At 63.6% G+C, this 12,832-nt stretch overlaps 1 protein-coding gene across 2 annotated transcripts; it reads left to right on the top strand.

Annotated features, from left to right (window-relative positions):
* Positions 1-1,906: 1,906 nt before the first annotated feature.
* LOC120761996 (glycine receptor subunit alpha-4) lies at positions 1,907-12,251 on the top strand. Of its 2 annotated transcripts, XM_040083904.2 has the most exons (10): positions 1,907-2,013; positions 4,356-4,489; positions 4,928-4,995; positions 5,714-5,937; positions 6,068-6,150; positions 6,325-6,465; positions 6,549-6,763; positions 6,946-7,095; positions 7,913-8,017; positions 10,107-12,251. In XM_040083904.2, the coding sequence occupies exons 1-10, from the start codon at positions 1,928-1,930 to the stop codon at positions 10,392-10,394; spliced, it is 1,494 nt and encodes a 497-aa protein (XP_039939838.1). In that variant the 5' UTR covers positions 1,907-1,927; the 3' UTR covers positions 10,395-12,251. The 2 variants fall into 2 exon arrangements, with proteins under 2 accessions (XP_039939838.1, XP_039939839.1); XM_040083905.2 differs by lacking the exon at positions 7,913-8,017.
* Positions 12,252-12,832: the final 581 nt, after the last annotated feature.

Here is a 12,832-nt window from a genome sequence, read left to right on the forward strand (position 1 = left end):
CTGTTTATCTTGAGCTGCCACGCTCGTGGCCACCTGACCGTCCTCAGCTGATGCAGGGACACCACGCCGGTGCCTCAGTTTCCCCAGGGAGCGGAGAGGATGCCGGGGGAGCGTCAGTGTCAGGTCAGCTTAGCTCGGACAGCGCCTGGCAGAGGAGCTGTCACACAGCGTGCGTTGGCTCCGCTCCCCGGGGCTCCGCGCTGTGCCTCGCACAACACCGCAAACATCGACGGCGATGGTAATCGGAGGAGACTTGTGCCAGCTCCTGGTGCTGGGAGAGCCCAGGGGTGGGGATGAGGACTCCTGCACGCTGCTCCGAGCCACGGCCCCGCTGGCGATCACCTCCAGCCCCTCTGCCCTGTGCTGCACCCCAGGCTCAGCTTTGCACAGCCAGCCCTCACTGACGCTGCCTTCCCGCAGCAAATCCACGGGGGAGCTCCCGAAGGCCCGTGCAGCCCCTCACTGGCCCCGGGGAGAGCAGGCACAGCGGGCACCGTGCCCTCCTTCTCCGCTGAGATCCTCCTCCGTGGAGCCCTGCAGCAATGGCTTTGTACAGCAGCTCCCAGCCATTACCAGACTGCAATTAATACAAATAAATGAGATGAGCCAGCCACAGCGGAGTGAGCAGAAACCTGACTGACATATCTGCCAGGAGCCATTTATTCTGCACTTCTGTCTTTTTAAAATACTGTTTACTTCCTTGCAAATTAATCGCAGATTGCCTCGGACCAGAGGCGACTCTGCGGGTGGCCTGAGAGCACAGGGCACAGGCAGCCAGAGTCCCAGCCCTGCCTCTGGTTAACGGGCAGCTCCTCTCCCTCTGCCTTGGTTTCCCTCTCCCTGGCAGCCGCTGCGGCTCCCACATCCCCCAGACACGATTGTCCATCTCGTGTTCTCCAGGGAGTTCACCCGGGACACTCCTGTCCGCCCTGAGCCCTTGGGAAGGGCAAGCGCAGGGGTCCCAGCAGGAGGGTCCTGAGCTGCGGCCCCAAGGCCGGGCAGAAGGATTCAGGAGCCCGGTTATTCCCCAGCCGCTCCCCCCCCCATCCGACGGGCAGTTCCTCTGGGACATCCCTGAGTCCCCGCACAGCCCTGGATCCCTGCACATTCCTCAGTCCCGCACAACTCCGGCTCCCTGCACATCCCTGGATCCCTGCACATCCCTCAGTCCCGCACATCCCTGGATCCCTGCACATTCCTCAGTCCCGCACATCCCTGGATCCCTGCACATTCCTCAGTCCCGCACATCCCTGGATCCCGGCACATCCCTCAGTCCCGCACATCCCTGGATCCCTGCACATTCCTCAGTCCCGCACATCCCTGGATCCCTGCACATCCCTCAGTCCCGCACAGCCCTGGATCCCGGCACATCCCTCAGTCCTGCACAGCCCTGGATCCCCGCACAGCCCCGGATCCCCGCACACCCCTCAGCCCCGCACGTCCTCTCATCCCGGTGCTGTTCTCATCCTCCGAGCATCCCCTGCACACCCAATCAACGCCGCCACATTCCTCAACCCCAGCGCATCCCTCGACTCCGGTGCGCCCCGGGACCCTCCCAAACCCCGCCGGGGCCGCTCCCTCCCCGCGCCGAGGAGCCTCCAGGGGGGCACCGGGCTCCGGGACAGCCCGGGCTGGGCGGCAGAGAGCCCCGAGGGGACGGGGAGGAGGCGGGCACGGGGACGGGAGCCCCTCTCCGCCGCGCCCGCCTCCTCCCCGCCGCGGCGGGCGAAGCTCCGCCCGGCTCCCGGGGCCCGCAGCCGGCCGGCGCCCACCCCGCGGCGGCCGCCCGGACTATGAGGAGCGGGACCGGGCGAGGGGCGGCGGCAGCGGCCCCGGTGCGGAGGGAGAGGGAGCGGGGACGCCGCCGCTGCCGCCGGCCGGGTCATGCCCGTGCGCCCGGGGCGGCGGGGCTGCGGGCTGCGGCGGGATGGGAGCGCTCCGGGCCGGTGCCCTCGCCTTCCTCCTCCTCCTCCTCGTCGTCGGCTGCCTCCTGCCCCGGCGCGGCCCGCTCAGGTGAGCGCACGGCGCGGGTGCTCGGGGCTGCGCGGGGCTGCGCGACCGCCGCTCTCCGAGCCGCTCCCCCGGCTGCCGGACCTCATCCCCCGAGAGCCGCGATCCCCCCCGGCACCCGGGTACCACCCCCTCTCGGAGACAGATCCCTCCTGCGGGAGCTGGGCAGCCCCTCGCAGACCCGGACGAGCCCCTGAACCTTTACCCCGACCCCCAATCCGGACCTGCCTCCGGGGCCTGATGCCCCGGGCAGAACGCTCCCGGCTCCCAGCCGGAGCTCCCGCGAATCTGGCCTCGCTCCCCATTCCCCAGCAGCCTGACCCAGCACCGCGGGGACCCAGCAGAGCTTTCCCCCTGCGGTCCCGCACGGAGCCAGACCCTGCCGGTCCCCAGCAGCCCCTGAGGGCTACCACCATGGGAGAAAGGGCGAGCTGAGGCAGGTGACAGCCCAGACGGCTCCTGCTCCGGCACCGCAAAGCCCCTGGGATGTCCAGATCCACTCCCGGCTCATGGTGTTTGGGGAGAGAAGGGCTCAGGACAGTCCCCGACCCAGACCCGGTGTCACTCGGGACGGTGGGTGGGTGTCCCAGGTCCCATGGGTGCAGGAACAACTCTTGGTCCACTTGGGTGGAAAATCTAAAGCCCCCAGGTCCCTTTGCCCACCTCGGGTGTTACCTGGGACAAAGTGGGACGCAGGGGCGGGTGTGTCAGGGAGGGGCTGGGGGCTGCAGGACTCCTGGGCTGAGTGTGAACCACTCAGCCAGCGTGGCTGGAGCAGCGTGGGGGGATTTGCTACATTTATGGCGGGGAGGCGCAAACCAGAATTGCTTCAGGTTGCAGAAACTGCTTGTCTCAGGGCAGCGTTTTTAGGCAGACATCAGCATTTTCCAGCCCTCCCATCCACTCTCTCCAGAGAGGTGCTGAGTTCCAGGGCCCTGCGGTGCCCCAGGACAGGCAGCACCTCAAGGAGGGAGCTGCAGGCAGGGGCTGCGCCCCAAGGGCTGCATTCCAGCACGGCCCTGCCAGGGATGCCGTGGGAAGTGGCCGCACTCTGGGCGTTCTGGCAGCCCCCACGCAGGTTTGAGCATCACTGGGGCTGCAGATCTTCAAGGAGCTCCCTGCCAAGGGAGCCCGGGAGCCTCCCTCCCACGTGCTCCAGGGGAGAACCCTCGCTGTCCTCTCCTGCTGCGGGGGACATGGTTCACAGTTATGTGGAAGGCAGAAGCCTCGCTTAACTCCTTGTTAGCCTGGCCTCTTGCAGGCCTCCTCCCAAAGGCGCCGCACCTTGCTCGTGCAGCTCCTGGCAGGGAATTCCTCTCAGCCTTTTCCTCTTGATCAGGACGAGTCTCAGGTACCCCCTGCTGCCCTTCTCCAATTAAAGCAAAACCTGCCCCACTGGAACGTTTTGGTTGTGGCCATTTCTAGGTAAGGGTGCGCACAAACCCCTCTAGGATGAATTCCACTCCCTTGAAAAGAGGTAGGAAGGACCACAGGGTTCCCAGGATCATCCTTTCCTTGCACTGATAGGCTTGTAGCTCCAGGCAGAAGTGAGATCCACCTGGGCATAGACCTGGTGGAGTTATAAGGCAGCATGCAGCAGCACCAGCAGCACGCTCAAAGCTCCATTTGTGTCCAGAGATCTCTGGCTAATTCCTCTCCATCACAGCCACATGCCTGGCAATGTGGCGAGTGAACATCTCTCGCATTGTTCCTTGAAATTATCATTACAGACTGACGGGAGGAGAGAGAGGCTGGCAGGCTAAGATGCATTCACAAAAATATCCCCTCCAGAGCCAGCTTAAATAAATCTCCATCATCGTTCAGAGCGCTGTGTGGGAGAGCTCATCACCATGGCTGCTGTGGAGGTGGGCTTTGCTGCTCCTCTCCTGCCACGTCTCCCTGGCCCCTGGCAAGGTGTCAGAACCCAGGGGTGCTCCGGACTCTCCTCACTCAGGCAGGGCCATTGCATCCCCCAGTCCCCTCAGCTGTATGTGATTGCTCAGCAGCTCAAGCTGGAGCTGTAGGTGGAACCTGAGAAGAAACCCTCCTTGCCTTCCCCCTCTGGATGTGCCCTGTCCCCAGCACGGCCCTGGAGCCAGCAGGCACTGCCCCCCATCCCCATGCCAAGGGACGTGGTGGAGCAGGGACAGCCAAAATGTGGGCATGTGGCACTCAGGCTGTTGCAGGTGAGGGGAAAAGCCACCAGGATCCTGGCAGAAGGAAGGGATCCCCCCAACACGCTGACTGGATGGAGCACAGGCACACCTGCCCTGGAGGTGCCAAAACGTTCCTGCAGACCCCTGGTGCCAGCAGGCAGCGGCTGACCGGCCTCCTCTGCCCCGCAGGCTGGTCTCAGGGCGGGAGGAGGTTAAAGCTGGCTCCCGAAGCTCACCCCAGCCCATGTCCCCCTCTGATTTCCTGGACAAGCTTATGGGACGAACCTCAGGCTACGACGCCCGCATTCGACCCAACTTCAAAGGTAAGAGGGGAGATGTGAGGGTTCCAAACCTGGCAGGTCCGTGCTTCTGGCTGCCCAAACCCGGGGGCTTTGGGGCAGGACCGTGAGCCACATCCCTCTGTCCCCACGCCCTGCAGAGTCCCGGCCGGCACTGTGTGCTTGCTTTGCCTAAAACCCTGGGGGTCTGTGGTGCCTGCACGGAGTGTTTGGGTTCATCCTCACACCCCGGGGGTCTGCGGTGCCTGCAGGGTGAGCTGGGGTTAATCCTCACACCTGGGGGGTCTGTGGTGCCTGCAGGATGTGCTGGGGTTCATCCCCCCACCCAGGCGGGGGACCCTGTGTGCGTTCAGCCCCGCGGTGCGTGCCGGGGCCGGTGTCCCCACGTGTCCCTGTGTGTGCCCGCGGAGCGCACGTGGCTCAGCAGCCGGCGGCAAGAGGAGGCTTCACGCTGTTTTCCAGGTCCACCCGTCAACGTGACGTGCAACATCTTCATCAACAGCTTTGGCTCCGTGACCGAGACCACCATGGTGAGGGTTCTGCTGACGGACGGGATCTCCTCTCCTCTCCTCTCCTCTCCTCTCCTCTCCTCTCCTCTCCTCTCCTCTCCTCTCCTCTCCTCTCCGAGGGTCCCAGTGCCCGTGGCTGTGCTTCCAGGGGCTCCTGTGACCCCTTCTCCGGAGCCATCCCTGGCACCACTGTGGGGACATGCAAAGCCATAGCACACGGCTGTGGTTTTCCTGGGGTCAGCTAACACAGGTTTGGCCGTGTGGGTCACATTCCCTGTGCCGAGCTGGAAAAAAGACCCCATCCCAAAGGGTAACAGTGGGGCAGCTGGATGTAGCCCCCTGTCCTCCTGAACCTCCTTGGGTGCGTGAGGAGCACCTCAGAGGAATTCTCAAGGCTAAAATCTCCTATTTGCACTTCTGCAAAAGCCTTAATACTATCAACAGGCCCACAGAGCCACGTGCCAAACGCTGCAGGCAGCAGTTACTGGTCTTCCACCTCCTCCTCCTCCTTCTCTCAGCTGCTGTGGCCTCGGATTTGAATTTCCCCTGGCTGCCAACAGCATGGGAACGCTCCCGAGCTGCCCCTGCTCCGTGCTTTATTAGCAGCAGGCACACAGCAACAGCAGGGCTGAGCCTCAAGGGAGGCAGCTCCTTCCTCCTCCTCCTCCTCCACCCCTTCCTCCTCCTCCTGCCGGGCACGGCGGGGTGCCCAGGGCTGACGTGGTGCCCCCTGTCCCAGGACTACCGTGTGAACGTGTTCCTGCGGCAGCAGTGGAACGATCCCCGCCTGGCTTACCGCGAGTACCCCGACGACTCCCTCGACCTCGACCCCTCCATGCTCGACTCCATCTGGAAGCCAGACTTGTTCTTCGCCAACGAGAAAGGGGCCAATTTCCACGAGGTCACCACCGACAACAAGCTCCTGCGCATCTTCAAGAACGGCAACGTGCTCTACAGCATTAGGTGGAGCCTTCCCCTCCGGTGCAGGGCCCGAGCGGGGAGGCAAAGCTTTCCTCTTGCCTTCCCTGTGGCAACTTTTCCCCACTGACTGCCCCAGCTCCAACAACTCCCTCCTTTCCTCTGCCTCCTCCAGGCTGACACTGATACTGTCCTGCCCCATGGACCTCAAGAACTTCCCCATGGACATCCAGACTTGCACCATGCAGCTGGAGAGTTGTGAGTACCTCGGGGGGTTCAAGCTGTGCTTCATTTCCCTCTTCCCTATCCATGCCACCCCAAAAGCCGGCAGCTCACTCTTCCTGAGGGACATAAGCAGGAAAAAGCAGTTGCTCAGGGTGGGGTTGAACAGGGTACACGTCCCCATCCCATGGCTCCCGATGTCCCCTCCAGTTGGCTACACCATGAACGACCTCATCTTCGAGTGGCTGGAGGAGCAGGAGGCCGTGCAGGTGGCAGAGGGCTTGACACTCCCACAGTTCATCCTCAGGGATGAGAAGGACCTGGGCTATTGCACCAAGTACTACAACACAGGTGAGCACCCCGGGGACGTGCTGCCACCCCCTCGCCACGGCCCAGGGGTCCCTCTCGCCCACGGGGGCCGTCCTTCCCTGCAGGCAAGTTCACCTGCATCGAGGTGAAGTTCCACCTGGAGAGGCAGATGGGTTACTACCTGATCCAGATGTACATCCCCAGCCTGCTCATCGTCATCCTCTCCTGGGTCTCCTTCTGGATCAACATGGACGCGGCGCCAGCCCGGGTGGGCTTGGGCATCACCACGGTGCTCACCATGACCACGCAGAGCGCCGGCTCCCGGGCCTCCCTGCCCAAGGTCAGCGCCCCGGGGACGGGGACAGCCTTTCCCTGGGAATGGCTCGGCTTCGGAGCTGTTTCCGAGGGGAAACGCTGCCTGAGAGGGCTCCCGTGCCTCTTGGCAGCGGGATGAAGCTGGCAGGGGTGGGGGACGAGCGAGGCGGGGGGCAGTGGGTCCCTGAGCCCCCTCTCCCCCGGCAGGTGTCCTACGTGAAGGCCATTGACATCTGGATGGCCGTGTGCCTGCTCTTCGTCTTCGCCGCCCTGCTGGAGTACGCGGCCGTCAACTTTGTGTCCCGCCAGCACAAGGAGTTCGTGCGCTTGCGCCGCCGCCAGCGACGGCAGAGGATGGTGAGTGCCCCCCTCTCTCGTGACACCTGCTCGTCCTCGGCCCCTGAGGGGACACCCCAGGGCTGCAGGGACAGTTTCTGGCCAGGGCTGCGTTCCATTGGCCCAGGTGGCTCCTCCGGCACCCCGGGGACCCACGGGCACTGCAGCACGGTGCACAGCACCCATGGGTGCTTCAGGCCCTGCTTAGGGTGCTTTCCTTCTCCTGCTGGGACATCCTCGGGCTCTGCTTCCTCTAAAAAATGCCGAAAAATAAACAGGATGGGGAGGAAACCAGCCTTTCCCCTTTACCTGCAGCCCCAAACCTGGGCTCCCTGCTGTGCTGTAGCGGTGACAGGGACTCACTGCTGTGCCAGGGACCTGGTGGCACCCAGGGACAGGCCTGGGCTGCAGATGGGAGCGCAGCAGGATCTGGAGAGGCAGGAACCCTCCCTCCTGGAAACAGCCCTCCCCTCTGCCAGCGCATCAACACAGGCATCAGGCCCGCAAGAAGCTTGGGGCATGCACAGGGCTGCCCCACTCCCGTTTTCTTGCCGTAAACACTCAGTGAGGCACCAGATCTCCACAAAGACATGAGTACACACACACACACACACACACACACACGCCCCACACAGGCTCACAGCGTCCCGTGCAACCAAATCCCTTCAGCACATGCTGTAGGCAGACCCCGGTGCCAGGGCACTCTGCGGGGATCTGTCCCCCTGTCTCCCCAGCATCCCCACCCTGGCACCCAGAGCCGCTGCCCCGGGGCCGGGGGAGAGCCCTCGGTCACCCACTGTCCTGTTTCTGTTTGGTGCACACTGCTGGATGCCAAAAGGGCCTGAGCAGCGGCACGGCCAGCCTGGAGTCCCTGCGGCAGCTGAGCAGCCGGCACGGCAGCGAGCACACCTACGCGACGCTCTCGCAGCTCTCCAGCTCCCGGGTAAAGCACGACCCTCCGGCAGCCCCTCCGTGCTTCCCCAGCCAGCCTCACCCTCCCCTCCCCAAAAGGAGCCCCGGGGGGGCCAGCGAGGGCCAGCGGAAAGAAGCAGGCTGGTGATCTGCGCTGAGTACGTGCCCGTGGGGTGCAGCTGCCAATTCCCGGGCTCAGAAGTTCTGAGAGAGGGATGGGAACGGGGCAGGCTGCCCTGTAGACACCGCTGCTCCATGCCTTGGGTTCCCCTTCTGTGAAGCAGCACGGTGCCCTGCGCTGAGGGTGAGTGACGGCTGCTCCCGGGCGGCTGCCCGGCTCCCCAGCCATGCCCACAGCTCTGGCAGGGCAGGGTGAGGGCTCTGCCTCCCCGCAGGCAGGTTCCAGGCGCTCCCAGCTGCCCACAGGCACTCCAGCACAGGCAGCTGCTCAGGGCACACGGGCACTCTGCAGCTTGAGGCACAGGGAGAAGCGCGGGGCAAGGCAAGCCCCAGGATGTCGGGGAGATGCAGGGGGTCAACCACAGCTCCAGGGAGATCAGGCCTGGCCACCCTCACCTCCCCTACATCATCAGCCCTTGGATGCCAGGAGAGGGATCTCTGCACGCTGCCTTTCACAGATGACTCCTGGAGATCAACACCCACACAGCCAGGGCAGGGAGAGGGGGGCTCTGTCCAACCCAGGGACAATCTGCTGGCTTGGAACAGACCAAAGTGCAGCTGCCCTGAGCTGGAGGCTGCAGAGCCACCCCGGGGTGCTGCTGGTCCCCAGGGCACACAGGGCACCTCAGCTCCCCACCTCAGGCACTCAGCCTGAGGCAGGGAAATAAAACCGTGCTGCAAATGACAACTCACCTCAGCAATCTGAGCCACTGCTGCTCTCCCCACTGTAAGATCTTCCTTAGCTTGTGCATTGCTGAGTTAAATAAAGATGCCAGGGCACAGACTCTCCGCATGAGAGCCCCCCGTGCCAGCCGAGCGCCTGCAGGAGCTGACCTCAGCAAGCAGCCTCTGTGTCCTGGAGGGCCAGAGACGGTGTTTGGGATCCCAAACAGCACCCAGACACAAAGTGAGGCACTGAAGGAGGGACCCACCACAGCCAGACACAGCACCAGCAAAGGCAGAGGGGAGCTGAGCCGAGCCACAGAGACCAGACGGGTCCAGGGGCTCAGCAAAAAGCCAGATGTGCAGCCTGTGCTTGCACGGGCCCGTCCCTCATCAGATCTTTGCACACATAACCCTGTCCAAGGCTGAAAGAGCACGACAAGGCAAGCAGCTGCCAGCTGTTGATGGGGAGGAGTGCAGGCACTGCTGACCGGCCCCGAGGCACCCAAGGTGCCCTGAACAACGGCAGTGGGATGCAGCCAGAGACTCTCAGGGCAGTTTTGCAGCCTTGATGGTGAACGTGCAACTCCACGGGCACGCTGCCCTCTCTGCAGCCCTCTGCCCTCTCTGCAGCAAGGGGAGAGAGAGGGTGAGCAGGGGCACGGAGCCCAGAGAGCAGTCCAGCTCTCTCATCCTCCCTCCTCTGCTGCACCAGGCAGTCTCTGCCCAGCAGACATGGGGAGAAATGAGGGCCTGGCTTCTTGGAGGGACCGGGGTGCCCTGCAAGCCCTGCTGGTAGCCAGGTTCCTGCATCCCTGCAGGATGCCCATCCCCTCCTATTCACCATCACGGCCACACTTCCACCGCACCGCGAACACAGCACAGCCACAGCGGTGCCTGCACACCTCAGCTCCCTGCACCTCTACGTGCCCCCTTCCACCAGTTCACCCCCATCCCTTTGGCTGCCAGCCAAGCTTCCCAAGCCCCGGAGCTGGAGCTGGAGCTGGGAGGAAGCTGGGGGGATGCGTGTTGGGCTGCCAGGGTGAGGTTGCCTTTGGATGAAACACGCTCTGGATGAGAAGGCAGGGGCTCAGCGCTCACCCTGTACCCCGTGCACAGCACTGCCAGCCCCGTGCTCCTGCCTGCATGGCTGGGGCTCTGTGACAAAGCCCCCAGGCGCTGTCACCCAGCAGCACAGGGTGTGTAGGACGCACAGCTTCAGCCCTGCAGCGCCAGCACCCGCGGGTGCCCTGCCTGACAGCCTCTCCCTTCGCCAGGAGGAAGAGCTCAGCCGTGAGAGCCGCTTCTACCTGCGAGGCTACGGGCTGGGCCAGTGCCTGCAGCCCAAGGAGGGAGCCGGGGAGGGCCCCGGGGTGTACAGCCCCCCGACAGCCAGCGCCGTGCTGCGGGAGGGGGAGAGCCTCCGCAGGCGCTACATCGACCGGGCCAAGCGTATCGACACCATCTCCCGAGCCGTCTTCCCCTTCACCTTCCTGGTCTTCAACATCTTCTACTGGGTGGTTTACAAAGTGCTGCGCTCAGAGGACATCCACTTGGTGCCCTGAGGCTGGGAAAGTGTGACTGCCTCTCTTGGTGTGACCAGAACTATGTTTCCCTCTGTCCCAGAGTGGTGGCACAGCTGGGCTGGGCCTCAGAACCCAGATGTGTGGCAGCCCCCGTGGCCCACTGGATTCGGTGGCACGAAGCTGGGGGATCAACAATCACAGGTCCCCATGGTCAGCTGGAGAGAGGGACCCCTCCTGCTCCCTGCATGGTGTCACCCCCAGGTACCCCGGGATGTGCTGTCAGGGCACAGGGAAACAACTGCTCCCCAGGAATGCCGTGCTGCTGGGGGAAGCCCCAAGTATCCAGGGAGAGCCCCGGGTACTTTGGCACAGCCAGCGGCCAGAAAACATCACCTTCCAGAAAAATACCTTCCCCCTCTCCACACCTACCACGTTAGGCTGCTGCTTCTCCCGCCTGCACCACCGAGCTGCAGGCCCTGAGCAGCCAGGGATTAGGACACAATCCTCTCCTCTGGCCTGGAGCTTGGTTGCAGGAAAGAGCAGGCAGCACCCCTGCCTGCACCTGGGCTGTACGGGGTGCTGGCCCCAGAGCCCCCTGCCCCTCTGCCCCAGCCAGCTCCAATGCACAGCGAAGCAGCAGCTCGGGGATGCCGCCCTCCCTGCAGAGCTCAGAACTGCCCGTGGTGCCCAGGGCTGCAGGCAGGACTGTGGCAGGGACAGCAGGGAGGAGGATCCAAGGAAATGCCAGCCCTGAGGCAGGCAGCAGGCAAGCTCAATCCTACTGAAGGCCACTGCAGTTGCAGATGGGAGTCACTCGGCACTGGGGAGATGGCAACTGCATTATCAGCAGCGTGGGACCCCACAGCCCGTCTTTCAAGGGAGATTTTTCGGGATGAAAGCAGTGGGGAAAGCTTGGCCAATCTTTTTGGAGGAGCAGAATGAGAGGTGGCATCCCCAGACCGCTGCGTTCCCGCAGCACCGCGGTGCCAGAAGAGAGATGGAGGTGAAAAATGCCCCATTCCCCAGCCCAGCATCCGGGTGCAGCATCCCCTGGTTCATCCATAATACTCCTCCACGGGAGAGGAGAGCTACTGGAACCCTGGCAGGACAAGCTCAGCAAGGCTTCCAGCCCTCCAGACCTGGATACCCTCCATGCTTTGCAGGAAATAAAAGCAGCAGGTGATGTTTAAGCCCTCCAGAGAGGAGTGTGGTGATGCTCTCCTTTCCCTCTGCCCACAGTCAGGCTGGAGGAGGTTGCAGCCCAGCAGGCCCCATGGCCATGGGTGCAGGAGAGGGTTCAGAGTCTTCCAGGGCAGGATGGAAATAGGATTCAAACCTTTTCTCAAAGAAAGTGCTCCCATGGCCGTGGCAGAATGGAGGGCAGGGGGGACATGGGCAGGAGGCCAGCACTGTCTTCTGAAACCAGACCCAGGCAGAAACCCCAGCTGTGATCCCTGGCCTGGCTCCTCAGGCACCACTCATCACCCTCTTCCTCGCGGGACTGACCAGCAGCATCCTCCAGAGCCCCTCTGAGCCCCCCGAGCCCCACAGAGCGCTCAGCCACGCGCACCCCTTTCACAGATGGGGCAAGCAGAGAGCTGGCCCCCGAGCCACCCCATGAGGGGACTGAGGGACCCCCAAGGACAGGCTGAGCCAGCTCCATCCCATCGCCAGCAGTGTGCATGCCTCCCCTGCCGTGGGGCTCCCCATGGGGCCCTGCCCTGTGTCTCCAGGCCAGTCTTGCTTTTGGGGGGGCCCCATTTGGAGGCACCCAGCACCCAAACAGGGAGGTACCAGTGTCTGAGCAGCACCCACAGGCACTGGGCGGCCGCGCCAACCTCCAGCAGCGGTGGGTTTTTAATTTAAACAGCATCGATCTTCCTACGCAAATAAAGCTTTCTGGGATTTTCGGTGGTGTGTGCTGAGGATTTGTGTCTGCCAAGAACGCTGCAGCCAGCTCCCACTCACAGTGTGGGGAAGGGACAAGGGCACAACTGCCCTGTGGGGACAGGAGCCCTGACCCTCCATTATACCCACATAGGTATCATTACCTCTCCACGGGTGATTTTTCTGACATAATCGATGACTGTCACAACTCCCACGTGGGAGATGCCAGGAAGGCTGGGCAGGAGCCCCCTGCAAGCCCTCAACCCCAAAACCTCATCACTTTCTCTCCCCACCCAGCTCTGTGGGGTGCTCCCCACAGTCACCCCAGCCCCTTTCCACCCCTCCAGGCTCGGCCATGGGGACAGGACCCGCGATGAGGCGGAGGTGGGGCCGGGGGGGTTCCAGCTCTGCGCTGGAGCTCAGACACCCGAGCATGTGCAGCATCCCAAGGGCAAACCTCCCTGCGAGGCCCCTCGGCCCCTTCACTGCGGCTCGCTGGGCAGGCGCCAACCTTACAGAGCTGCCAGCTGTCCTGGGGGGCTTACGCCAGCCCTGCAGTGCCACCCGGGGCCGGGGCTTTTGTCCCCAGC

The sequence above is a fragment of the Hirundo rustica genome, chromosome 21, assembly GCF_015227805.2.
Source record: "Hirundo rustica isolate bHirRus1 chromosome 21, bHirRus1.pri.v3, whole genome shotgun sequence".
Lineage (NCBI taxonomy): Eukaryota > Metazoa > Chordata > Aves > Passeriformes > Hirundinidae > Hirundo > Hirundo rustica.

Excerpts from the sequence above, each read along its gene's own strand:
- LOC120761996 (XM_040083904.2), top strand. The coding sequence starts at position 1,928 with ATGGGAGCGCTCCGGGCCGGTGCCCTCGCCTTCCTCCTCCTCCTCCTC. Across the intron at positions 4,996-5,713 it reads CCGTGACCGAGACCACCATG|GACTACCGTGTGAACGTGTT; the intron begins GTGAGGGTTCTG and ends CCCCTGTCCCAG. Across the intron at positions 5,938-6,067 it reads AACGTGCTCTACAGCATTAG|GCTGACACTGATACTGTCCT; the intron begins GTGGAGCCTTCC and ends TGCCTCCTCCAG.